Source organism: Protopterus annectens, chromosome 1.part1 (genome assembly GCF_019279795.1).
Source record: "Protopterus annectens isolate FY-2018-M chromosome 1.part1, PAN1.0, whole genome shotgun sequence".
Classification (NCBI taxonomy): Eukaryota; Metazoa; Chordata; order Ceratodontiformes; family Protopteridae; genus Protopterus; species Protopterus annectens.
Window position 1 is genome coordinate 1,256,166,140 of NC_056726.1, and position 27,683 is coordinate 1,256,193,822.

General features: G+C 35.5%; 1 protein-coding gene across 2 annotated transcripts in view; it reads left to right on the forward strand.

Moving 5' to 3' along the window:
- LOC122809728 (sulfotransferase 2B1-like) overlaps positions 1 to 27,683 on the forward strand; it is a 395,124-nt gene that overhangs the window by 306,615 nt on the left and 60,826 nt on the right. For both annotated transcript variants that reach the window (XM_044081447.1, XM_044081438.1), the window contains exon 5: positions 21,509 to 21,603. In XM_044081447.1, coding sequence (XP_043937382.1) covers positions 21,509 to 21,603 — 95 coding nt within the window. The remainder of the gene's footprint in view (positions 1 to 21,508; positions 21,604 to 27,683) is intronic.

Here is a 27,683-nt window from a genome sequence, read left to right on the forward strand (position 1 = left end):
AGTCTATACAGGCTTGGCACAGTAACATACAGACGGGGCTGGTGAGCTGTTGGAGCCAGCATGGTGGTGGAGGACGAGGGGCAGGAGCTGCAAGTGCTGCAGAGCATTAGAATCATCTGATGAATTGTATCAAACAAAAACAGAGACTTTAACACATTCTCTGCATAAGAGTCATTGCTGTCTGTATTTGCAGGGGGTACAAAACTTTTTATACTATCGCATAGAAGGCTGTAGTTTGCTTTGGAAATTTTTTTTGCTCTGAAGTAGACCATTTCTTGTTTATATTGTGGCATTGTCCTGGGTGAAAGTAGGGTTATACCTGCCTGGGACACATAATCTGAGAGTTCAGTCATTTCTCTCTTCATATAGTCCAGAGAGGTACATCTCAAGTTATTCACCCCAACATGGACTATGACAGAGTCATAACAATACTTCTTGTTGAGTGACTTGAGTGCATGTGTGATTTCACAGATCCTGGCACCTGACAGGCAGCTGACCAAGGCATTCTCCTTTCCTACCCTGGTGATGGGACATCTGCATGTCTTACTGTGGAGTCACCTATGACCAAGACATTATGTTTTGAGGTTCATAGGTTCATAGGTTAGTACTAGGCTAACTGCCCTTATGGGCCATTTTTAAGCCTAGCCAATTACCCCATGTCAGAATCAAACCCTGCACTTTGTGTTTCTAAGGTAAGCACCTTGACCATTACACCAACCTCCCACTCCCACACCTTAAAAAGGTGTTTTGCCTTAGGGGCTTATTTGTTGAGACATTGGTTTATGTGTTATTATGTGCAGTGGTTTCTATTTACATAGCACTGTGTGCAAGTGGTTTATGTTTGGGAGGTCTCTGATCTCTTGGTAGGCGTCCAGTGAATACACCCACATATGTGGGCTTATGTCTCATGACCTCATTTTGTGTGAGAGGTGAAGTGTGTACACTGATAACTTATTTGATGTCTGGTTTGTTGTTACATGAGATAATTGATTCCAATTTCATAGGGTAATTACATCTCTCACATAGGGTATTTGTTTTAGGAGTAAGTGGCTGTCACTATACATGAGGCAATTACTATATTGCCTCAGGACCCCAATGACAATCATGCTAGCAAGTGAAATGATAGGAACCTGCCCATCCATTATAGCAGGTTTTTACTATATGTACTATTGAGGAAGGGAGTGGGCTAGTGTGACCAGTTTTTTATGCTAGGACTAACAAAGTTGCTTGTTCTATTGAAGGCTATGGGCGATAAATGTGGCAGCGATGCTCAGTGCATCCATAGTGCAGTAGGGAAGCTTGAAAGGGTTCCTCTGACAGATGTCTAGGGACAAAAATGAGTTTCAAGGCATTTACATCTATGCAGGGCATCACTAACCCCTGTTACACAGTGCACTGTAATGCTCAAATACAAGGCTTAAATACAGGTGAAATAAAACATTTGTAAGCTAATCTACCAATAGGAAAGCACAAATTGAACCTTTCTCCAGCAATCCCCAGCTCAGATCAGGCTGGATCCACACTCTTCTGTTACAAGGGTGCAGGGACGCCTTTCTTAATATAAGATGGCTAGTTTAGTGCTCACGTGTATCAATAACAGGCTAGATTTAGCAGGTCTGAATCTAATCTATGCTATCTAGGTATCAGAACAGTGTATGTCAGTTGCAAAGAAGTGTAAAAAATACTTAAAGTCCTTTTGTGTGTTTCCCAGCTCATCTAGACCCAGTAAAGACCTACTGCTAATAGATGAATAATCCCAGTCCTCCTAATGTAAAAGCACAGTAAAGGAGTGTCCTGAGTGAAATGCTACCACAAACAAACTTAAAGATATAGATACAGCAGTGTACTTTAAACAGCTAATAGAAGTGTGACTATTCAATAAAAGTACTTAGCTTTAAATAAATGAGGCAAGAGCCACTCAATTGTACAGCATTTACAAAGGCACTAAAATAAGGTAAGCTACTTAATAAGCCCTCCAGCCAATAAAACTACATTCAGAAATCTCATCTGTTTCCCCAACCCAAACAGACCAGGCTACCTCCCAGTGTACTAGATGGAAAATCAAATGACTTATTTTCATGTAAAACAATTGTTTGCTAGAGTGTAAAAAATACACTACTTTATCCAACAGCTAGCTAGATACTGCAGTCAGATCAAGTAGAACAGACAATAAGAGGCAAAATGCACTTTGTTTCAATATAAGCACAAGGAAAGGCAATTACATGATTCAGGATATCAACAGCAGTGTAGAAAGGGTGGAGCTTATTAAGCTCAATTTACAGTAGGGGTGAGCAGCATACATTCACCAGGTTTAAAAAGCATATCAACAAAAGGGAATGTGGGTGGGAAACACAGCAGGGAATCACCAGCAGTGCTTTAGTTTATGCAGGCTTCAAATCTTTTTCAGACAAAGGCTCAGAATTTCTGTAAGTATTTTAAGTATCAGTGAAGAGACAATTTAGCCAGTGCAAAAACTTGTGACATGTGCAGCCTAGATAATTTAAGTGTCTACCTCTCACATAGAACAAAAATACCATGCAGAGCAGATTTCTTAAAACAGAAAAGAAAACCGAGCAGATATCAAGAAGCAGCTCTATCAGTCACAGATAAAAAATATAGTTTCCTTACCCAGCAAGGAATTACCATCAGTGTTTTAGTTTATGCAAGCTTTAAATCTTTTCAATTTTGTCAGTCAAAGTGTTTTATATGCGTTTATTTTTGCACAAGTGCTTCATTTAGATGAAGACCTATTTCACAAGAGCTTCTGACACTAAAATTGCTAAAACTGTTATTTTGAAGAAGACAGTTTTTATGATTTGCAACTGAAAAAAGTGTATTTAGAGAGCCTGAAAGTTCTGAGAGAGGAGTCATCAGTCCAGTGAAGCAAAACAATTTTTTTATTTATAATAAATCCAAAAACGATAAACAGGGAGAGGCAACCAGGTGGCTCACTATAAAAATCCAGTCTCAGTTATAAATGGATAAAAATTCATTTATTGTGTACACAGGAAAGCGCTTTCACCAAAGCTTCTTCAGACCTTAAAAACTTCCCGACTTACAGACATTTCTTTTTATACTGATAATATGACCATGTTTCAATTAAACTATTAACTAATTTAAAGAAGCCATTCATTCACCTCTACTGAAAACACAATATACAGACATTATTACATTACTAATTATTGTTTTTTTAAAAACTCTAAAACAAACACTTGTCCGTATATGACTATACTTCTATAACACATGTATGTTCCTAGTTTGTGCAGATTTTAATATCGACACTAGTTCGAGTCCAACATCGCACTAATGAACACATTATTCAATGGAGTTTGTGTTTGAAATTCTCCATGTTGATTTCATGAACTTTAAAATTTTTAAGTGTTTCCAGATAAAGACTTTAGCTTTGGTAAAAACCAAAGAAATGAGATATAGAAAATATTCTAGATAATTTTTTAAAAAATCACTTGCGCTATATTACTAATAGCTAACTAAATTAATGAAATATTATTACCAACAAACCAATAATTTCACTCAAGTTACTACTGCTTAATGAGTATTAGGTGACAACACCATTGCTATGATAGAATAAGACTCTGTGTATATTGGCAGATACATGTAGAGGCATATATATTGTGCAACTAATATACGTGAAAAATACAGTAAACTGCAAAAACACTGTATCTCGCATATACATGTTTACATAACTCGTAACACTTTTAATTAATTCCTAGAAGATATCAAAAAGTATATATCCCTATCCAGAACTACAATTATTAATCAAATAATGATTCATTACAAATGATATAAACTGTATATATATTTTACTTAACATAGATATAATGTTCACAAGAACAAACAATCATAACTAAAGTGCACAAAATAAATTTATCTATGAAACTGCTGGCCAATAAAATTTTTAAAATTACTGTCTGGTCTTATATCCTTTCATTGACTAAATAACAGAAAGAACTGACCACATAAAAAACTATTATTGAAAACACTCACGGGCACCATACTTCAAGATACATAATCAAAAACCAAAATAAAATAAAATTGTCATAGAGATTGCCACGTGTATCTATATAGTGTATCTAAAGACAACAAGCAATGTTGACATTCATCAAAAAGTATGTCATAATATATGGATTTAAAAATATATTGATGCATAATAGTTCAATCCAAACATAACATAACATTTTATTGGGTGTATAATTACCCCATGAAACATGATTGCCCTAAATCCCTAGATGTCCATTCAAAAAAATATATATGAGGGTATTCAGTGCTTTCTCAAACTATATAATACTTCTGATGCTACTTCATATAGTATTTATTTGAGAATATTATCTAATCGATCTATTTAAAATTTAACTGTATGGTTAACAAAAATGTGCCCAAAAACTAACTAATATAAATGTATATATATATCTATATATATATATATATATATATATATATATATATATATATATATATATATATATATATAAATAAGTTTAACAGAATATTTATTAAATTCTTTGATATATATATATATATATATATAAATAGTTGTACCAACTCATGAGTTGCATAAAATTAATTATTAAATTATCATGACTCATAGTCAATCTACTACTACTCATTATAATTAAATGCAAAATCATATAAAAATCATATAAGTAACACTAAGTCCGAAGATCTATTATTATTTTCTGACCTTTACTCTTCTATTCTTAAGGATTGGTTTAATTGTTGCTCTCTCATTTAAGCCTCTACCCTTGTCTGCTCTAAGTCTGATGATCCAACTGACCTCTTTATTTTCTGTGGCATTTCTGATATTTCCTTTTCTTATCTTAGGTGTGTACACATCTATCACCTTAAATTTAAAAGTGTGGTCTGGACCTTCCAAATGCACATGTTTCGCTAACACATTATTTTCATAATTTATTCTTATGGCATACAGATGTTCTCCTATCCAGTTTTGAAATTACATAAAATGATAGGCACTTCTGACAATTAGCCAGGTATACTACATGCATGGTATTGCAATCTGCTGTCACTTTAAAGTAGTATCTATTTCCTGAGTCTGGGTGTATAAATTCTGAGCTGTCATCTATGTAAGGGCAGTATCTACAGCTGCCACATGATATGGTCCCTTTATGACACTTAATGCTAGCATCTCTTGTCTGATGACATAGCAGCCTTTTAAGATTTGGTTTGTTCTTAAATGAATAGCTTGGTTCTAACCCTACTATTTTCCTTATATCCTGATCTATAGTCAGAATACGCCAGTGTTGCTGAATAATTTTCTTTATATCTAGATTATCTGTTGTATAAAACATGGGTATTCGTAACCCCTGACTCTCATCACTAGGAACCTTTGCTGTTGTTATAATATCTGAAAAATAGGGTACCGCCCTGTCCAATCTCATCATTTGCATATCTTGTATATTCTCTTCTATATCCTTGTCTTTGTATCCACGTTTGACTAATCTATCTCTAAATAAATTCATTTCTTCCTTGTATCCCTCTTCTGTGGCATTTAACCAGGATATTCTCATAGCTTGTCCTTTAATTATATTATTAAAAATGTACTGCGGATGCATACTTTGTCTGTGGAGTATTGAATTTTTATAACATTTCTTCCTAAAAACGCCTGTATTGATATAATTATCCATTACTCTTTCAACATATACAGCTAAGTATTCCACTTTTGTATATGAGGCATTAAAGGAGAATTTTAGACAATCAGTCATTTTATTCATTTTTGTAATACTTTCATGTAGCTTTTGTTCATCTCCTTCCCAAATAAGGAAGACATAGTCTACAAAACGACGATAGAAGGTCACATGACCTTTAAACCAAGTTTCTTCAAACAAATATTCTTCTTCCCAGAGTGCTAAAAACATGTTGGCGTAGCTATTGGCACAAGAAGTGCCCATAGCTATGCCTTCACGTTGGATGTATATACTGTTCTGGAAAACGAAAACATTATTCTTGAGTATCAGCTCCAAAAACAATCCTACAAGTTGAATATTGGACTCACTGTATTCACTGTGTTTGGTCAAATACCTTTTGATGTATTCTATACCTAGGTCATTTTGATGACTAACTAGGACATAGCTAGCTAAATAGATACTATATGAAGTAGTGTCAGAAGTATTATATAGTTTGAGAAAGCATTGAATAGCCTTATATATATTTTTTGAATGGACATCTAGGGATTTAGCGCAATCATGTTTCATGGGGTAATTATACACCCAATAAAATGTTATGTTATGTTTGGATTGAACTATTATGCATCAATACATTTTTAAATCCATATATTACGACATACTTTTTGATGAATATCAATATTGCTTGTTGTCTTTAGATACACTATATAAATACACGTGGCGCTGTCTATGACAATTTTATTTTATTTTGGTTTTTGATTATGTATCTTGAAGTACGGTGCCCGTGAGTGTTTTCAATAATAGTTTTTTATGTGGTCAGTTCTTTCTGTTATTTAGTCAATGAAAGGATATAAGACCAGATAGTACCTTTAAAAATTTTATTGGCCAGCAGTTTCATAGATAAACTTGTTTTCTGCACTTTAGTTATGATCGTTAGTTCTTGTGAACATTATATCTATGTTAAGTAAAATATATATACAGTTTATATCATTCGTAATGAATCATTATTTGATTGATAATTGTAGTTCTGGATAGGGATATATACTTTTTGATATCTCCTAGGAATGAGTTAAAAGTGTTACGAGTTATGTAAACATGTATATGCGAGATACAGTGTTTTTGCAGTTTACTGTATTTTTCACGTATATTAGTTGCGCAATATATATACCTCTACATGTATCTGCCAATATACGCAGAGTCCTATTCTGTCATAGCAATGGTGTTGTCACCTAATACTCATTAAATAGTAGTAACTTGAGTGAAATTATTGGTTTGTTGGTAATAATATTTCATTAATTTATTTAGCTATTAGTAATATAGCGCAAGTGATTTTTTAAAAAATTATCTAGAATATTTTCTATATCTCATTTCTTTGGTTTTTACCAAAGCTAAAGTCTTTATCTGGAAACACTTAAAAATGTTAAAGTTCATAAAATCAACATGGAGAATTTCAGACACAAACTCAGTTGAATAATGTGTTCATTAGTGCGATGTTGGACTCGAACTAGTGTCGATATTAAAATCTGCACAAACTAGGAACATACATGTGTTATAGAAGTATAGTCATATACGGACAATTGTTTCTTTTAGAGTTTTTTAAAAAACAATAATTAGTAATGTAATAATGTCTGTATATTGTGTTTTCAGTAGAGGTGAATGACGAAAGGCTTCTTTAAATTAGTTAATAGTTTAATTGAAACATGGTCATATGATCAGTATAAAAAGAAATGTTTGTAAGGCGGGAAGTTTTTAAGGTCTGAAGAACTTTGGTGAAAGCGCTTACCTGTGTACACAATAAATAAATTTTTATCCGTTTATAACTGAGACTGGATTTTTATAGTAAGCCATTTGGTTGCCTCTCCCTGTTTATCATTTTTGGATTTATTAGAACCTTTTTTCAAGACAGCGGAGAGACATTTGCTTTGGTGGGTGTGGTTGTTTTAACCCTTACGCTTTAATTTTTTTATTTAGTTGTTTATTTTTCATTTGGTTACTGATAAGCAAACTGATTCAAGAACCTTTTGCTGCTCAGACCTGGGCTACAGACAAGAGGAAATGTTTGAAATAAGTGCCAGTGTATGTGGAAGTAGTACTAAACTAATGAACACTTTATTGTATGCAATGGTTGCTGATGGAAAACTATGAGGTTTTGCTATATCAGATCAGTTTACTATAATGTAAAATGCAATGAGTGGTTCAACTGGTTTGTACATAGTTAGGCACTGAGATTACAAAGCAGTTGGGTGAAGGAAAAAAATAGTAAAAAAGCTAAGTTTGCGAATGAGTGAAGAAGATAGGCAATCAATTTTGGGGTGTGGTAGGCCAAGCAGTGCAAGTTTAACATGGTATAGGGTACCTAAGATAGAGTATTCTTTACCTGCAATGGTAGAGTACTGATGTACATTGGGAAAGTGAAATGAAAGCTATGTTTAAGTTTGTAAAATAAAGTGGAGGGAACTGGAGGGGAGAGCTGGGTGACAGAAGATAAGAGGGTTTTAGAGAGTGATTAGGGAGATTACAACTGCTCTGAGTACAGATTGAGAAGTGGGAGTGAAGAGCAGTTCAAAGTGAATAGACGTGGGCAAAGATCTAACTGTTACAATTAGAGCATTCCATGTGACCATAATGTCTTAATGAAGTCAGTTTACTGCACTCCTCCCATGACAAATGCATGCCTTATTGTAGATATCAACATGAATTTAGATGCATATCACATTACTTTACCGCCTACATTTTCAATATTCTGTAATGATTTTGTTATACACATACTAAAAATGTCACTTCTTAGAATGTGCTACACTTTATATATATGTGCGACTGTTCCTCTTTATTCTATTTTAACAAATTTCATTTTTTGGACTGTCCTTTCTTTTGAGCTTGATAAAACTTTACTATAATGTACATCTGTAAAGCATCTGATGGAAATGGCCAATGTAACCCAGTCAGACATTCCTGTTAAACAAATGGAAATTAAAAAAAATGCATGTAGTTAAAGGGTGTGTAAATTGAGGTCTTCTTAGAAAAGTAGCATATGCAGACTGAGGTCTGAGAGGATTGGAAAATTATGTCTTTTGTTGTTTACATGATATGGGGGCAGAAGTTATGGAAGTGTAGCTTGTGCAGTGAAAATTACAGAAGGAGAGAGGCCTTTTCTGCTGCAGAAAGATTGCTGGCGAAACTCAGGAGATGATAGTCATGTGCAGGAGTGGTGACAGGATGCATGAGTTAGTAGATTTTAAGAAGGGATATTTTTGTAGATTGCATCTATTTTTAACATTTCTAAGACCACTACTGGAAGCATATGCAAGTTCTGGATTTTAAGCATCATTTGATAGTGTTGCTGCTGTTGTGATAAGAGAAAATGCCATTCATGTTTGGTGATTATTAACTTGCAAGTGTTCACGGTGCAAGTGCTTTATTAACATTATTTAGTGAGCACAGGCATGTAAAAGTAAGAATTTAGAGATGGGCTGAGTTAGACTATGAGTAACAAACAGAGTATAGAATTGCCATGAGTCAAAGCTCACAGGAATTGTGATCAAATTTTAGAAAACACAAACAATTCGAACTTGTAAAATCATAGATTGAAGAATATATTCAGCGCATGCCCATTAAAGTAGACTGATAAGCAATGCCAGTGGCTTAGAGGGATAGAGCCCTGACTATGACCCATGTGTACAGGCTCAGTTATCACCTCAATCACTTGATGGTGCAGCAGAGAGGATGGGTATGCTCATTCTGGGAGGGGGGAAAGGGTGTCCCACCTGGTTCATACTGTGAGGTTCCCTACTCTGGCCTAGTAATCAAAGAGCCTGAATCCTTACCACTGACACCCTTGAGGGCCCTTTTAAGCCTAGCGAATTTCCCTTTCAAAGGTGAGAATCAAACTCTGTACCTTGTGTCTTTGAGGTAAACACCTTAACCATCATACCAACTCTCTAACTCAGATGGCTAATGCCCTATGGGATCTGAGGGAAGATCTCCACCCCTAGATAACGAATGGGCTCAAGTGTGATATGATGTAATACAAGGGTCAGCTACAAGAGAGGGGGAAGCACCTAGATAAGAAAAAAAAGTAGATTTGATGACACAAGGATTGAAGGCTGACTCAGAGTTGTTATGAGTGCTACATTTTGTAATACAAGGCTGGCCAACTCCAGCAAACAGAAGCAATGCTTAACTCAGTAACACTTGTATGGTGTGAAATGTCACACCTCTAGCAGCCTGCACACAACTTGCAGAGCATTTTCTTAAAAATAAACTTAAAAAGCATAAGACAGATAAATGTAAATATTTAATGAGCAGTAAAAGATATTAAAATTGCACAAACAGCAATGTTATCATTGGGAATTCTTTACAGTGATAATAGTTTATTCAAAGTCTTTCCATAAATCATATAATATATTATGATGCACATTAACCCCAAATTATATTTTTTTGCTAAACTTTTACAAACAAATTTTCATATCTTGGAAAATGTAACTACACATACATTGTTAGAACATTTTTTGTTAACTAGACATAAGCTTTCAAACAACAAGAAATTCTTCAATGAATGCATATTTATTGAGATATTTACAGAAGTATAAAAACGTATTCTTAATTGTATAATTAGCAATATAAATAACACTGAATATCTCTCAAGATGTGCAACTAACAGTACAAATATCAAATATCAAAGATGGTTTTCTTCAACAATATCTAAGGTTTCTCCTGATGTCATGCAACAGTTTGTAAGTCGTTTGAATTTTGATGTATTAAATACACATGAAAATATATTTATTTTCATAACTACTAGCAAACAACTAGCAATATCTCAGATATAGTGTGACATAAATGGGCACTGACAATGCAATTTCCTGTCTTCTACCATGGCATATCACACTATATCCATCAATAACATGTAGGGCTATCAGTTCTGAAAATATGAAATAAATATGAAAATATGAATAATAAGTGACAAATATTGTTTAATTTTTCTAATGCAACACATCCTAGATTAAATGTCTCAGTGTCATTTTGTTAATAACTCCTTGCACTTTCTAATGCTGATTCTTACTAGCTGGTAAGTTGCTTATTTAAAAAAGCGCCAGATTCCAAAAACACCTGGACGTCATAAGCAGATATCGGTGTGAACTGAAAATATACAAGAAACGAGTAATAGCCATGAATGAGTTAAGAGGGCTTGAAATGTCTTATGATAAAGCGATCTTCAGTGGATAACAGTTACATGTTTTGAGCACTTCAGTTATATGGTAGGGTAAGCTTTACTGACAGAACTCCAAGCAGGTTATACTGCTATTATTGTGATGAAAGAATTAAGTAGAAGGGTAGTCTGATGACCAAAACTTAACAAAGAAATTAAGAATTCCTGAAAATCGGCAGTTTTTAGCAGCACTATTATACTTGCATAATGTTCCAAATGAATGCTGGGAAAGATTAGGCATTGAATTTTGCCAGGTTGTTTACAAACAACTTATTCATGATAATAAGAATGTATCTTCTAGATGGATAGAAGCTTTTCATATGCTTGAAATCACATTGCCAGCTTTTGTACTGGTAAGTGTATGATTTGTCTTCAAAAATATCACATTTTACTAAGAATTGTCCCACACTGCACTGGGTACCTGAATAGGTAAAACCTTAGTACATGGTGACTAGTGTGTTACAAGCTTGGTAACAAAGACAGCAAGAAGAGATCATATTTCTTTATCAAGTTGCTTTTTGTCAGGTTAAAGTGGTTCAGCTTTACTTGGCTACTTGCTTAGACATCTTATCTTTGCAATAATTAATCATTTTTGTTTTCCATGAGATTAAAGATAAAAGAGTAAAAGAGTGGCCATTGTGGCATACATATCTGATGAGAGTTGCCATCACACTGGCTTCAGATGTTTGTTCATAGGTTCATAGATTAGTACTACGCTAACTGCCCTTGTGGGCCCTTTTAAGCCTAGCCAATTACCACATGTAAGAATCAAACCCTGCACTTTATGTTTATAAGGTAAGCACCTTAACCATTATACCAACCTCCCACCCCTGAAGCAGTTACAGACAAATATAGTTTCCAAAACGTTACTCAAAATGCTGACTGATGCTTTACTGCAGTACTGTCGATCTAGGCATGGTTAGGGGACCAATGCGCTACTGAGCTTGTTCTTCAATAAATAAGACTCAAATTAAATGTTTAATGACAAGGCTTTTCTAATTTCTGTCTTGGGAATGTATAATTTTTTTCAGTGATTTACCACCTTGTGGTAACCAAGGGTTTGTAAGCACAGCATCAGCATGACTAAGCCTAGGAAAGCATATCCACAGTTATGGCACACGTAAGCAAGAATCACACACTGTGTAACTGTGAGCTGGGGAGCAATGCAGCACAAAGGTGTGATGACTGTAGCCCTTTATCACCCCACTATCACCCCTCTTTCCCAAGAAGATATATGCTGTGGTCATTATGAGGTGCAAAACCGCTACTGTGTTGAAACGAGAGGCTAGAACTCAGTGGCTAAGAAACAGCCTGAAGCAAACCCAGAACAAAAATGACATTTTCTAAGTAAACAGAGAAAGAACAGAGCAAGAAAATATGCACATTACTGAACAACACAAATAATAATGCTATTAACAGCAATAAATATCTCTTGAGTAAAAAGCCATATCATTTTCGAAGGCTTGAAAAAAGATACTAAAGTAACCTTGGTAAATCAAAGGAATTCAAAAGATACTATTATTTATGAAAAAAGATACAAATAGAAAGAAGAGAAACCAGTTCAACAAGTAAAGAGAAGCATTACAGTATTACAAGCAAATGTTATATACCTGCTTTTTTGTACGTGAGTGTGTTTTCTATCTACCTATCTCTCTACCTGCATCAATTATCAGTACATTTGTAGCTATGCTTTTATTTCTGTCTGTCTGTCTCTCTATTTAGTTATCCATCTACCATTCTTTCTTTGCTGAAGGCATTACAATCATGAAGAGTTGGGCTGAACAAGAAATATATACCCTTACGTATATATCTGTAACTATCTATCTAGCTTTCCTGATAAATACACACACGTATCATTAAAAGAACGAAAGCGCTAAATACCACAGTTCCAACTTGCTTCTCTTTGCCTAAAGTTCTAAAAGTTTTACTTTGTTTTATATATATATATATATATATATATATATATATATATATATATATATATATACTAGTATAGATGATAAAAAGATAGATATAAACAGATATGGAATGCATTCATTTCATTGAATGACATTTCATTTGAGCACAGCTCATTAAAACAATTCTCTGAAAACTTTAATTGAAAATGCTTTTGTTGAATCACAATTCATAGAAAACTGTAAAAGATGTTTGATAGACAAATAGGACTACTTGTTGTATGCAAGTATTTATTTTAGCTGATTGTCAAACAGGTGGTTGGTGTTCCCTGTACAGTGCCACTGCTGACGCTGTTACTATTTGTGTACCACCACTGAATCAAGGCTTGTGATCTTTCTTCTTTTCTCTAAGGTTGTGTGATCATGGGCTTGATACATTTACGTGAGAGGATGGCAGCAAACCCCCTACAGTGAGGATGCAGGGGGCAAACTCGCCCCATGCAAAAAGAGGTATATTTGAGCTAAATGAAATTTTCTATGAATTGTGATTCTCCCAAATATATTTTAATGAAATTTCCTTTTAATTATTCATTTTTTCTATGAGTTGTATCTCAGTAACATTCCATTCAAGGAAATGATATATGACCATGTATGTGTGAATGCATGTACATATGTGTATATACACACACATATATATATTTTATATAAATATATATATATATACATACATATATATATATATATATATATATATATATATATATATATATATATATATATATATATATAAATATGTACATATAAGTGTGTGTGTGTGTCTATATACACATACTATATATACATATATAAATACAGATTTATAGGTTCATAGGTTCATAGGTTGTACTAGGCTATCAGCCCTAGGGCCTATACAAGCCTAGCCATAACAATTCCCTGAATATTTCTTCCCACAATATTTACTTCGCTTAACCCCTGTCTAGCAGGGTGACTGATGTGATCCCCAGTGTGAATTTCCTATCTCACATCCAATCGTCAAGGATCCTTTTGAAGAGGGCCAAGGAGGTGCTCTGCTTGATGTGTATGGGCAGTCTATTCCAGAGTATGGGGAGTCTCTGGGTCAGGAACCTATCCCTCCAGCATGTTTTGTTAATTGTGATGACAAGGCTTAGATCCCTGGAGCGTATGGCTCTGATGGATTGGGATTTCTTTAAGTGGAGCATGTCCCACAGCTCAGGGTTTGACATGGCCTTGTATGTTAACCAGAGATCGCCTCTGAGTAGACGATATGCCACAGAGTATAGCTGGAGTTTTTTTAGATGGTCAGCATAGGGCATCTGCTTTAGGCCTGTGATTCTTTTAGTGAGGTATTTCTGTGGCCTTTCCAGCTGTTGCAGATGCCTTGTGAGGTACATACCAAATGGGGCGTTGTACTCTATAATGGGTCTAATGAGGGATGAGTACAGTGAGACAATGACCTCCTTTTTTCTGGATAAAAAGCCCTTAGTGATGAGGAGTGCCACATAGGAAGATTTCTTGACTGTTGTGGCAATGTGGTTATCGAAGGTGAGACCACTGTCCACTTGTGTGCCTAAGTCTCTCATCACACTTACAGTGTTTAGTGTACTGCCACCTATGTAATAATTCGGGTCTATATTACCAAAGCGAAAAACCATATGCGCGAATACCAAAACATCGACCCCTATACCGCGAACCGCAAAAATCCCAAACGCACTAAACTGCGAAAAAAAAAATATCGAACTGTCATAGTCGGCCAACCCCACCACCCACTACATACTACCTACCCAAACAAAATAAATAAACCACATGCATACACTAACCAAACCGTACTTCTAACCTAAACTAAAGCACCAAAACCCTACATCCAACACTACACTAAACCCCACAAAAACAAACTATCTATGCACTCTCCTTAACCCCTCCCTAACCCTAAGGTCCGTAACTACCGCACACTTCCCCTACACACATACACCCAAACAAAATAAATATAACTCATACATGCATTTAAATAAAAACCCTACCTCCAACACTATACTAAACCCCACATACACAACTAACTATGCACTATCCTTAACCCCTCCCTAACCCCAAGGTCCGTAACTACTGCACACTTCCCCTACACACATACACCCAAACAAAATAAATAAAACACATGCATACATTTAAAAAACACCTACTTCTAACACGACACTAACTCTTACATACATTACCTATCTATTCACTTACCTTAACCCAAATCCTAACACTAAATTGCTATGTATCGCACACTTACCTTACGGAACTATACCGCAGACGGGCCAACCAAAACAAATCGACATTTTGAACATTCGTGGTTTACGTACTTCACGGAATATGGGTCAACGTCTTCGTATTCGCCTAAAGGAATCTTCGCTCTCATAATAGGAACCCGATAATTCATGGGTACATGTTTTTCCCCAAAGGGTATAACTATACTTTTCTTGGCATTAAGCTTGAGCCCACTCTGACTCTGGCACCAAGCATCTGTTTCTGTAAGGCCCTTTTGTAGAATAGCCACATAATTTGGGGATTCAATAATGGCTCGCAGTTTGCAGTCATCTGTGAACTTTGTTAGCCAGAGTTCCTTAGTGTTGGCCTGTACTTCAGAGAAGTAGATGTCACACAAGAGCAGTCCCAGGACTGAACCCTGAGGTACTCCACTTGTCACTTGCCTGGAGCTGGATTTGGAGTCAGCTACTTTACAGTCTGGGTTCTGTCAGCAAGCCAGTTGGCAACCCATCGAGTGATGTAGGGATTTATGCCTAGCTGAGTAAGTTTATCTATGATTCCAGAGTGACAGAGGGTGTCGGAGGCCTTGGTGAGGTCCAGATAGTCTGTGTGGACTGCCTTACCCTCGTCCACAGCTCTGGAGACTGATTTGAAGAAGTCAATCAGGTTCAGGAGACACGATCAACCCTTCACAAACCCAAACTGGGTGGGGTCCAGTGTTTGAAGGTTGCCAATGTCTTTGTTTATAAGTTCCATGATAATGCATTCCATGCCCTTGCAGATCAGGCTCATCAGACTGATGGAACGGTAGTTCCCGGAATCCAAGGTGGATCCCCCTTGTGGAGTGGAATAACTGTAGCTGTGCAACACGAAGCCTGAGGTGAGGCTATGATTAAACATGACACTTAGATGAGGTGCCAGTTCATTTTGTAGTTCATGTAGTACACAGCCCGGGATGTCATTTGGTCCCATGGATGCTGTATTCTTATTTTTGGAGAGTGCGGTTTCTAACCATGTGGCCGTGATTATCGGAATTTGGCAATCTTTTGGTATTGAGATGGGCCCTTTAGGGGGTGAGAGAGGGGTGAAGCTGGCACTAAATTGATCGGCCAGGATATTGGCAATATCCTTGGGATCAGTGTATTTAATGCCATTCTGTTCTAGCTCAGAGCATATCTGAGCATTGCCATTTAGATTCTTCACATAACTATAGAATGCCTTGTGGTTGTCTTTGGAATCTTTGGCAATTTTATTTTTGTAACTAGCTTTGTAGGATTTTATGAGGGATCTCAGCTTCTTACTGAGGCTGGTAAGGGAGTTTTTTGCATCCTGGGATTTTCCTCTTTTCTGCAACAGTTTCTTTCTTCTGTTGTATAATTTGTTTATGGCAGGGGACCACCAGATTGGCTTCCTTTTTTTGGAGGAGAGCGTCTTGGTTCTATTTCGGATGGCACGATTCATGCACGAGTGGATGTGCTCGTACAGTGCCTTAGTGTAGGATTCAGCAGTCGAACTTACAGCTCCTGTCTGCATGGGTGTCATGAAGTTTGTCACTTCTGACTTGTGTAGCATGAAGTTGGCTTTGCAGAAGTTTTTTACAGAGGTTTCCTTACTGGGGGGTAGGGGTGGGATGTGGATGTCAAGGGTAAATTGCTTATGGTCAGACCTAACCAATGAGGGGGTGACCACTGGTGTGGAGCATCTATCTTCCATGTTGGTAATGACCAGGTCTAGGATATTGGAGCCCCTGGTGAGACAATGGATTAGCTGATCCAGGGCATTGGAATTTATGAAGTCCAAGAACCGTTGGGAAAAGGTGTTGGTACCTGAGTAGTTTTCCTAGTTAATGGCAGGGTAGTTGAAATCACCCAGTATTAGGGTGTTTGGTTGTATCTTAATATTTTCCACTATGTTTAGAAAGGTGTAGTGAGAATCTTGGGGCATGGTGGGGGATCTATAGCAAGCTACAGTTTGGATTGCAGTCTTACCTAGTGTTAGTTGAACCTGGAGAATTTCAGATGCGTTGTGTTGGGCAGCTAGCCTGGAGATGTGAATATTCTTGGTGAATATGGACACTCCTTCATCTTCAGTGTTTCGGTCTTGGTTTGGTGGCTGAACAGTGTGGTAAAAGTTGTAGCCCTGTATTGCGGGGGTGCTCTCTGGAGCCTTGAACCAGGTCTCAGTTACTGTACAGATATTAATGTTTTCCATTTTTATGAGTGCCTTGAGAGAGTGCATTTTGAGGTTTAGACTTCTAGCATTAAATAGCATTACCTTCAGATTTTGCATGCTTGTATATGTTATGGTGGTGGTTTTGTTCTTTGAACCTTGCCTAAAAAAGGCACTATAGGGGTGGCAAGAGCTTTAGCCAGTAACCAGAATCCCAGGGGTGACAGGTACAGACAATCTATGGCAAAGCATCATGGTTTGTCGATCATGTCATCCCAGGCAGACAGATACTGGATCCTTTTTGAATGACACCAGAAGCTTAGCCAATTGTTGAAGCCAGTCATTTTGTCCTTATACTGTAATATCATTGTGGGCGAAGGCAGGATGCTACTCAGGGCTAGGGTCATACCTGCCTGGGCCACATGATGCAACATCGCTTCCATGTCTCTTTTCATGTAGTCCAGAGAGGTACGTCTCAAGACATTCACTCCGACATGGACAATGACAGAGTCGTATTTGTACTTGTTGTGGAGTGACTTGAGTGCATGTGTTATGTGGCAGATCCTGGCACCCGACAGGCAGCTGACTGTAATTTTCTCCTTGTTCAACCTGGTGAGTGGGACATCAGTGTGCCTGACTATAGAGTCACCTATGATTAAAGTGTTGGGTACATTGCCTTGCCTTAGGGGCTGTTGTTGGGTGGCACACTGGTGTTGTGAGCTATGTGTCATTTTGCTTGTGACTGGTGTTTGTTTGCGTTTAAGCTTTGGAGCAATGTATATGGCCCCAGTCTGAATTCTGAGCCAAATGTAAACATTCCTCATACTAACAACTGAGCATTAGAAACCCCAGGAGATAGTAATGCCAGAATTGTTAGAAGCTGTTTAGTGGACAAAGAAAGGAAGACAATTTTCTTTGAAGAAGGCTTTGGGGAATATGTAACATCAGAAAGATATGGAAATTGGGGCGTGGCCAAGGATGAACACAGGATAGCAGCAGATTTCTTCAGCTCCACCAATTTCATTACATTGACAGGAATTACTTACTTAAAAAATTAATTCTTGAAGTAATTTTCTTTCTAAATATGTTTGTTTGATATAGTTCTTGAACTATATCTGAAATCTTAATAATATTCCTGTCAGAAATTACTTTGGAAATTTTCCTGTCAGTTTATCAGTCTGAAATGAGTTCCAGTAAGACAAATCCTCAATACTCCAGCATCAAGAAAGAACTTCAGTCTCTGATAATTATAGTCCAGCAACTTACTGCTAAGATGGATAAAATGGATACTAAAATAGACACTTTAATAGAAAAAACTACAAAACAAATAGACTTGTTACATATGGACCTGCAACAACAGAAGATCCAGATGACAGGCATAGAAGAAGCTGTGAATGACATGGAAAATAGAATACAAGAAGAGGAAATCAACATTGAGTTTCTGCTGAAACAAAATACACATTTACAAACAAAGCTGGATGACCTGGAAAATAGATCTAGGAGCAATAACATTAGGATTTTTGGACCAAAATATTGAAGGTAACAATATTACTTCTTTTTAACAACATGGCTCCCTAAAACTTTAGATTTAAAGCATTCTCTTTTGGTATCAAAAGAGCACATAGATCTATAGCTAATACTAACTCTAACAAAAACTATCCTAGATCAGTTATAGTTAGATTTCTATCATCTTTTGATAAAGAGATGGTTCTTAAATCTGCTTGGGCTAAAGCTCCTGTTAAGATTAATGAAACAACTGTGCGTTTTGACAATGACTATTCTTCCATGGTATTAGCTAAAAGAAAAGTTTTTCTGCCACTAATAAGGGAGCTTAAAAGCACAGTTTAAAACATACCTTCTGTTTCCTGCCAAGCTTAAAATCTTCCTTCCTGATGGTCCTAAAATTTTCGATGACTTAGACTCTGTTTTACTGTTTATCAAAAAATAAGATTTTGGAAAAAATAGAAGAAATGGAATGGGCTAGTCTTTCGTTAAAGAGACTGGCAACTGAAACTTCGTGGAAGACTTCAGAGAAGAAGAAGAGACTAAAAAACAAATGATTTGTACTATGTTTTTTTCTCTCTCTGATCATTTTATTTTATTATTAATCTTTTAAATATAGTTCCTGCATTTCCAGAAGCAACAAATATTTTGAAAAGATTTAATCAAAGTTATTCTCTGTGTGCAAAGAAATGTTTTGTTTCATAACTAGTCAAAATATCTGGAGATTTAATGGCAAGCTGTGATTTAACTTGTTTCTCTTTCTGAAGAGGAAAAATAAGGTCAGTAATTTGATACATTTTTCCTTTAAAAGTTTATATGTTCTTCAAATGCTATTCCTAATTATACTTTCTTGATTACACTACTTATGCTTGTTTGTAAATAATCTGTCATGCTTTAACCAATAATAATTAGAACTAAATAATAGTAAATAATATGTATACTTCTTATAGCTTTCTCTTACATTTTTTTTTCTGCTTACACCTTTTTTTTCTTCTACTCTTTTCTTTTCTTTATTAATATATACATGAGCTACTTCAAAAGCTTCAACTCAAAGAATCACAGAAGAAGCTGAAAGCAGCTTTTTCTTTTTGACCTAGATATCACTGACACACCCAAACATATACATTACTATAACTCATTTAATTCATCTGATTGACAGTATAAAATAATTTTATAACTCTATACTGGAAAGAAACTGTCATAATATAGAATAAAATGCCCATTCCTAAAACCATTAAGTCTTATCAGGATGACAAAGGAATGTTTTGTATGTTTACATACAAAAATTAATGAAGACTTTTACTTTAATTAATGTATATTTGATATACCTGGAATTATTAATACAGTGAAACATCATTCTGATAAGATCATATCATTCTCTATAGGAGATATTATTTATTTAGCTGGTTAATTGTATACTACATGAAAGTGATAAAATCACTTTCACAAAATTAACCATAATAATATTAACATGGAACCTAAAGATAAAATAAAGGAGTTTATAACCACAAAATATGAAAAAAAAATAAACAACACATTACAAATTAATTATTGGACAAGACTATTTCATATACAGTTATTATTACACAAATAAATGCTTAAATCAAACAAAGCACTGGTAAATGATGTATTACACCAGAGATATATAAAACTTTCCTAAAATACATATTCATTAATACTCATTACTTAATGTTGATTATAAAATGTTTATGAATATCTTTGCTGATGATAGATTGACAACTATTCATTAGATATATATAGATATAGATCAGACAGGCTTCATTGTAAATATAAGAAATAATATAATAAGAAGAGAACTAACATTAATAGATTTTTTTAAAAAAATAAAAGAAGAAAGATTTAAATTAGTCTTGATATAAGTTTCAGCATTCATTAAGTTGATGCATTTGTAAATCTAATTGAACATTTATACAAAGATGATGTTCTAATTACATCAGCAGGATCTAATTCTTCTATACAGTCTCTATTTGATAACATGATGAATTTTAAAAGTAATTATAATACCTGTTTCTTAATATACAAAATCTTTTTTTAATACCTGGAATAATATGTTTTTATGGAGGAGAGACTTACAATTATTTAAATGATAATAATATTCCCAAGATTTTATACAATCAATAATCAATAATACTTTTTCTTCAGACTTTAATTTATATACTATCTCTTCTATTGTAAAAGTTACTTTATTAATAGATCAGTCATATGTCACAAAATGGAAAGATTATTATCTCATTAATAAAATAGATTTAATGTCTATAACTGTTAAAGAATCTATTCAACACTGATTGATTACTTGATATTAAATTTACATAGAAATTAATGTTGACTGGGCTCATATGTTTTATGACTGTATAAATTGAAAAGAATACGAAAGTCAATTTGAATTTTTGCAGGCTCAATGAATTTAAAATGTTTATGAATATGTGTGTGCCATATGGAAATAAACAATTAGGGGACTAGAACAAACAGAAAAACATCTTATTTTTTGTATGGGATAATTTACAAAATTTGTTTTGTTTTGTTGAATATTATAATAATACCTATTTTTAATTACTTGTATAAAATTGTTATGATATTAGAAAGATATGGAAAGGTTTCTCAACAGTAAACTTCTTTGTCAGTCCACAACAAAGTAAAACAAATAGTAATTGTTATATAACCATCGAAGCATATGAGACACTCCCATAGTACTTTCTTATCAGTGACTAGAGATACAGCTAAATATGTTTTTTTGTTTGTTTGTTTCTACACTTCTCTTCTTTTAATAAAGTTTCATGTCTCTTCCTTTGTAGTTATGTTTGGTTCCTGGTTTGACCACCTCAAGGGCTGGCTTGGTGTTAAACACAAAGTTGAAATAATGTTCCAGACATATGAAGATTTGTTAAAGGTCAGTGTTTTTTTTTTTTTTTTTTATGTAAATGAACTGGACTACAAAGATGCATTTGTATCGAAGATCTCATTACAAATAGTTTGAACAAAAGGCAACTAAACATTGTTTCATTTGCTGAATTTAGGCTAAAAGTTTTTACACATTTCATTGCACAGTGATGTAATAAACATAGGTTTGTCAGATCCATGCTGAAAATAGCTTATAGACTGAGACAATGGTCTGCCTAAATCTTATCAGAGTCTGCACAGTTATCAAGTACTAAGAAGAAGTAACAGTAAGCATAGCTCTCAACAAATCAGGGACAAATCTCATCATAATCAACGAATCAGGGACAAATCCCAAAATAATCAGGGACAATCATGGACACTTTTTAAACTATTAGCACTATTAACATGAAACATTGACAAAATAAGAGAATGTGAATTAATATACATTTTCTGTAATAAAAGAAGTCTATAACTCTAATTACTATCATTATTTATTAAGTGCAAATCACTAACTTTTCTCCAACAGTCACCAATTTTAGGAGGGATTAAGAGGGACAGACCCAAAATTTCAGTCAAAATCAGGGACATCCCTGAAAATCATGGACAGTTGAGAGATATGACAGTAAGGCACATAAAGAAAAGGAAGTCCTTTATAATACTGAAGTACATTCTGGAGATGCATAAGTGCTAAAGGCTCCTGATTTACACTACTGCATAAAATTTCACCATTGGAAGAAAAAGTGAACACCATCAAAAGATGTCCATCGCCGATTCATTCCTATGGAAGCAGCCACAATACAGGTAAGTTCAGCAGGGATGTGAGGTTGGGTGGTGTGAGTGTGTGTGTGTGTGTGTGTGTGTGTGTGTGTGTGTGTGTGTGTGTGTGTGTGTGTGTGTGTCTACCTGGGTGGTCACACATGGCGGGGCTAGGGAGGGAATCAAGAGTTGGGCTTGTGACAGAGTGTGTGCAGGTGAATGGCTGAGTGTTGGGGTTTGTGACAGTGTGTGCGGGTGAATGGCTGAGTGTTGGGGTTTGTGACAGTGTGTGTGGGTGGATGGCTGAGTGTTGGGGTTTGTGACAGTGGGTGCGGGTGAATGGCTGAGTGTTGGGGTTTGTGACAGTGTGTGCGGGTGAATGGCTGAGTGTTGGGGTTTGTGACAGTGTGTGTGGGTGAATGGCTGAGTGTTGGGGTTTGTGACAGTGTGTGCGGGTGAATGGCTGAGTGTTGGGGTTTGTGACAGTGTGTGTGGGTGAATGGCTGAGTATTGGGGCTTGTGACAGCGTGTGCAGGTGAATGGCTGTGTGTTGGGGTTTGTGACAGTGTGTGCGGGTGAATGACAGAGTGTTGAGGTTTGTGACAGTGTGTGCGGGTGAATGGCTGAGTGTTGGGGTTTGTGACAGTGTGTGCGGGTGAATGGCTGAGTGTTGGGGTTTGTGACAGTGTGTGCGGGTGAATGGCTGAGTGTTGGGGTTTGTGACAGTGTGTGCGGGTGAATGGCTGAGTGTTGGGGTTTGTGACAGTGTGTGCGGGTGAATGGCTGAGTTTCTCAGACTCTGATCGACTGTGGTGATGCTTCTTTTTTTGATGGATGGGTGTGCATCTATGTGTGTGTGTGTGTGTGTGTGTGTGTGTGTGTCTGTGTGTGTGTGTGTGTGTGTATGTGTGTGTGTAATATGTATGTAAGAGTGTGGGAAGAGGGTTTTGCCAACATGATGCATTGCTTCCCATGGAGACAATTACTAGTGTCGGGTCTGAAGGTGCTAATGTTAGCTATAGTGCAATTCAGAAACATGCTAATAAGCTGATAATAAGGGTGTTCTCATTGTGGCAACAGCTGTATCTGAATAACATTTTCTCACCCTTGCAGAAATTAACTTACCTATTATAAATAGTTTTCATAATTACTGAGCACTCTTCTAAATTCCTGAGAATACTTTAGATATCATAATGGCAGAATCTAAAATCCTATAACTCACCAGTGGTTATACCCTCTGCAGTTAATGTAGACCATAATATCATTATCTGTGGATATTGTGATGTAATAAATGTCCTTTTTATGAAAACAGATTGAGATACCGTCTTCAGTGAGCCTGATACAACTCATTATGCTACTGCTGATGACTTCTTACATGTTAATGCCTGTATTTATGAATACATACTGGGAAGGCACAGGTATGCAGGGAAGTTAAAAAATGATGCATTCTCAAATGTAAATAACATATGCAACAGAAAAATACAGGTGCTTTCACAGAGTACAGAATCTAAACACCTTTCTGATCAAACCTTCCAACTCTAACGTCAGACTAAGTTTGATCTTATACAGTAAAAGCAACCACAAAATGCTCTTTGATTACATCTGAAAAATGAAACTAAAAATAAAAAAAAATGTAAATGTAATGTACTAATCAGTGAATTGATCAGGCAAGCCACATTATATAATAAATATATCTACAGAAAAAAAACATATAGTAGAGAGTGACTGAGACAAGCAGCAGCATCTCTAATATAACTACACGTGTGATAACTGCTGACACAATTTAAATTGAAAAATTCAGTGGCATCAAACAATATTCTTGATTTCCTTTATTATCTCTGCCCAAATGCAAGTACAAGATACAAAATGGTGAACATGGATAGGTAAACAACTAACAAACCATCAAACTTCCCAGCATTGCCAAGCAACAACAGTAAAAGTTACAACTCAAAAATCTGTGTGCTTTATTAAATTCCAAGATAAAGAGACACAAAAGTGCAACAGTATAGCCATTTTTATACTGGATGTGTACTGACAAAGCTGGTACACCATTGTACTTTTCGTTAAAAGATTATTAAGGAGAAGAAAAACAAGTGCTGGAGACTACCCAAACATGAAATCCCAATATATGTGTATATATATATATATATATATATATATATCTATATATATCTATATATCTATATATATATATATATATATATATATATATCTATCTATATATATATATATATATCTATATATATATATATATATATATATATATATATATATATGGAGAGAGAAAGATAGACACACACACACACACACACACACACACACACACACACACACACACACACACACACAGCATCTGTAGTAGCTTCTAGCATTGTTTAAAGTGTGTTCCTCTTCTGGATTTCTTGATGGAAATTCTCCGGGCTTCTTCAGATTATTTTGGAATGCCTTCTGCTTTGTTGTAGCACTCTTTCCAGGACCACTGTTCCAGGCATAAACTCCCACTGCATTGTGAGGCCAGCATCTTGAACAGGTTTATAACATTTCTTGTTTCATAGAATAATTGGCTTGTTAACAATTTCTGTGGCAACCCCCCCTCACTAACATAAAAAAATATATCTGGTTGTTTTAAAGGAACATCACTATTTAAAATTTCTACAACATATTTACAAATTCTATTTGCAGAAAAAATGTGATAATATTTCACTTCAAATTGATATTATTTTGACACATCATTTAACAAGAAATACCACACTATGTTACACTGACCCTTCCATCTGAAACCTGCATTTCAGGCCTACTAAATGGGCTGTGAGCCATAAACAGGCCAACCACATTGTGATGGATCAAGCCTGACTGATGTTTTAAAGTGAACTTAAATGGTTATAAAGAGAGAGGACATCTATAAAGCTTAGCATTCTCATCCTGTTGTTTGTGTAGCCACATTAGGAGAACATGCTGTGTAACCACTGTAATGTCCCTATCAAGGACATAATACTTTAGTGACAAGACTGCTCACTTAGCTATCAAGAATTCCCTCTTGATAGTAGAATACCTTATCTCTGCTCTGCATTGCTTGTAACTTAAAAGGTTTATAGGATGTTCTTCCCTTTCAAAGTTCTATAAAAGCCTTTACCATAGGACTTCCTCTGATGCCGCAGTATAACCTATGAAGGGTTTACTAAAATATGGGGATGTTAAAATAGGTTCTGAACATAACATTTCCTTTCACTATTTAAAAATATTATCTGTCTATAGTGTCCATTTTACTTGAAGTGGCATCTTTCCCTTTGTCAAAACTTGTAACAAGGTATTCTATAAATGCAAAATGAGTACAAATTTTGATAGTACCCAGCTAATTCCAAGAGTGCCCTCACTTGCTCTATAGTACCTGGAACAGGCCAGCTTCTCACTTATTCAACCTTTTCTTCTAGGCCTGATATCTGTCCCTTTTTATTGCAGAGTTTAAATATTTTACCTCTGTCATGCCTAGACTGATCTTGCAGAAATTGTCTTTCAAGATGGCATGTCTCAAAGAATCTGACACAGACTATAACTTAGCTAAATGAAAGTCATACTATATTATGCTATCTTGTAGCATGTAGTGGCAATATATGTGACATGGGGCTTTACAGCTCTGTCCATTAATATTTGAAAGTTTACAGGAGTACCATGTAGCTCAAAATGAAGGACTTTATACTACCGCAAGCCCTGCAAGTTTGAAAAGGCTGCCTTTTCCCCTGGCTTCACCCATTTAAAGACTTTGTCAGTACCCCTTTATCAGATTTAATTTGGTCCAAATTTTTGTCTTCCAAGATGCTTTGCTGGCACAGAGGGATAAAGTCCAGATCATGGCCCAGGCAACCTGGGTTTAACTAGTATCTCAGGCAATTGACAGATGGAAGCATAGATGGACAAGCTCCCATGATGCCATTAGGATCCACAGTGGGCCACAGCAAATTAGGAATATTCCAGCACTGGAGTCTGGGCCAGTGGGACAAGGTCTGACGGGACCAAAAAAATGCCTTCAACAAAATGTCTTAGTTCACCATTCATAGGAACTCAGTATATGTCAAATTATAAAATGCTCTTCAGGTTCTAAACTCATTAAAGAATCGGACTCTTCCATATGGCTGTGTGACTAAAACTATGGTGTCTTCTACTAACTTTTTGAGTTCTTTATTATTCCCATCTTGAGCATTGCTCTTCCTTCCTTTAGGCAGTTTTTCTTGGTCACTCTGATATTCTGTGTAAGCAAATTTAATGAAGGTAAAATGTAATTGTTCAATTGTCATTTATTTGAATTCAGAAAGAGTAACAAAGTAAGAAAATATAATCTTTTTTTCCTGATAAAAGCCTAACCCTTCTAAAATGTACAACTGCACATTTTATTTTAGTTTATTTTAATTTGCTTTTTTTTACTGGGTTTGTCAGATTGAGTTTAGTCATAAACAACTTTTCAACTGAGGCCCAGGTTTTTAAATAGACATTCAGTAATAAGTATATATATATATATATATATATATATATATATATATATATATATATATACAGTAAAATCTCAGTTGACTGGCACCTATGGGGATTGGTAGATGCCGGATAACTGTAGTTTCTGGTTACTTGAGAGTTACTATTAAAAACAGGCCTGACTAATATTGTACCCTATACTATTTGATTGGTTTCACTTGTTCTTAGGTTGGGGAGAGGGGGGATTTATTCCTATCTTGCTTTTTAAAACTCTAAAACTCTAAAAATGTAAGGCATCTTTCTGTGGAGGGGAGGTGGACAGGAAGTGCAACACATGAAAATTGTACAGAATATCTTAATTTTTTTTTTTCTGGTTGCTTGAGTTCCGGTTAACTGCAAGTTTACTTTAGATTTTATATATAGATATATATATATATATATATAGATGTATATAGATGTATATATATATATATATATATATATATATATATATATATATATATATATATATAGGGTCTATATTAGAACATCGAAGTTTCAAACTTATGTTCTAATATCGACCCTATTCAGTGAAAGCTGAAAACATCGAACATACAGAACAGCAAATTTTTTCCTAGGGAAAAAATTGCTGTTGTAAAACACATACACACAACACATGCACACCAAACAAACAGCAATCCACACACATACACCTAAAATCTTACATCTAATATCGTACAATCACCTCACCCGTGCCCTAACCCTAACTCACCTACCCCACCCTAACCCTTACATCCACACAATCGCACACTTACCTGACCCACGCCCTAACCCTAACTCACCTAACCTGCCCTAACCCTTATGTCCACACAATATCACACATACCTAACC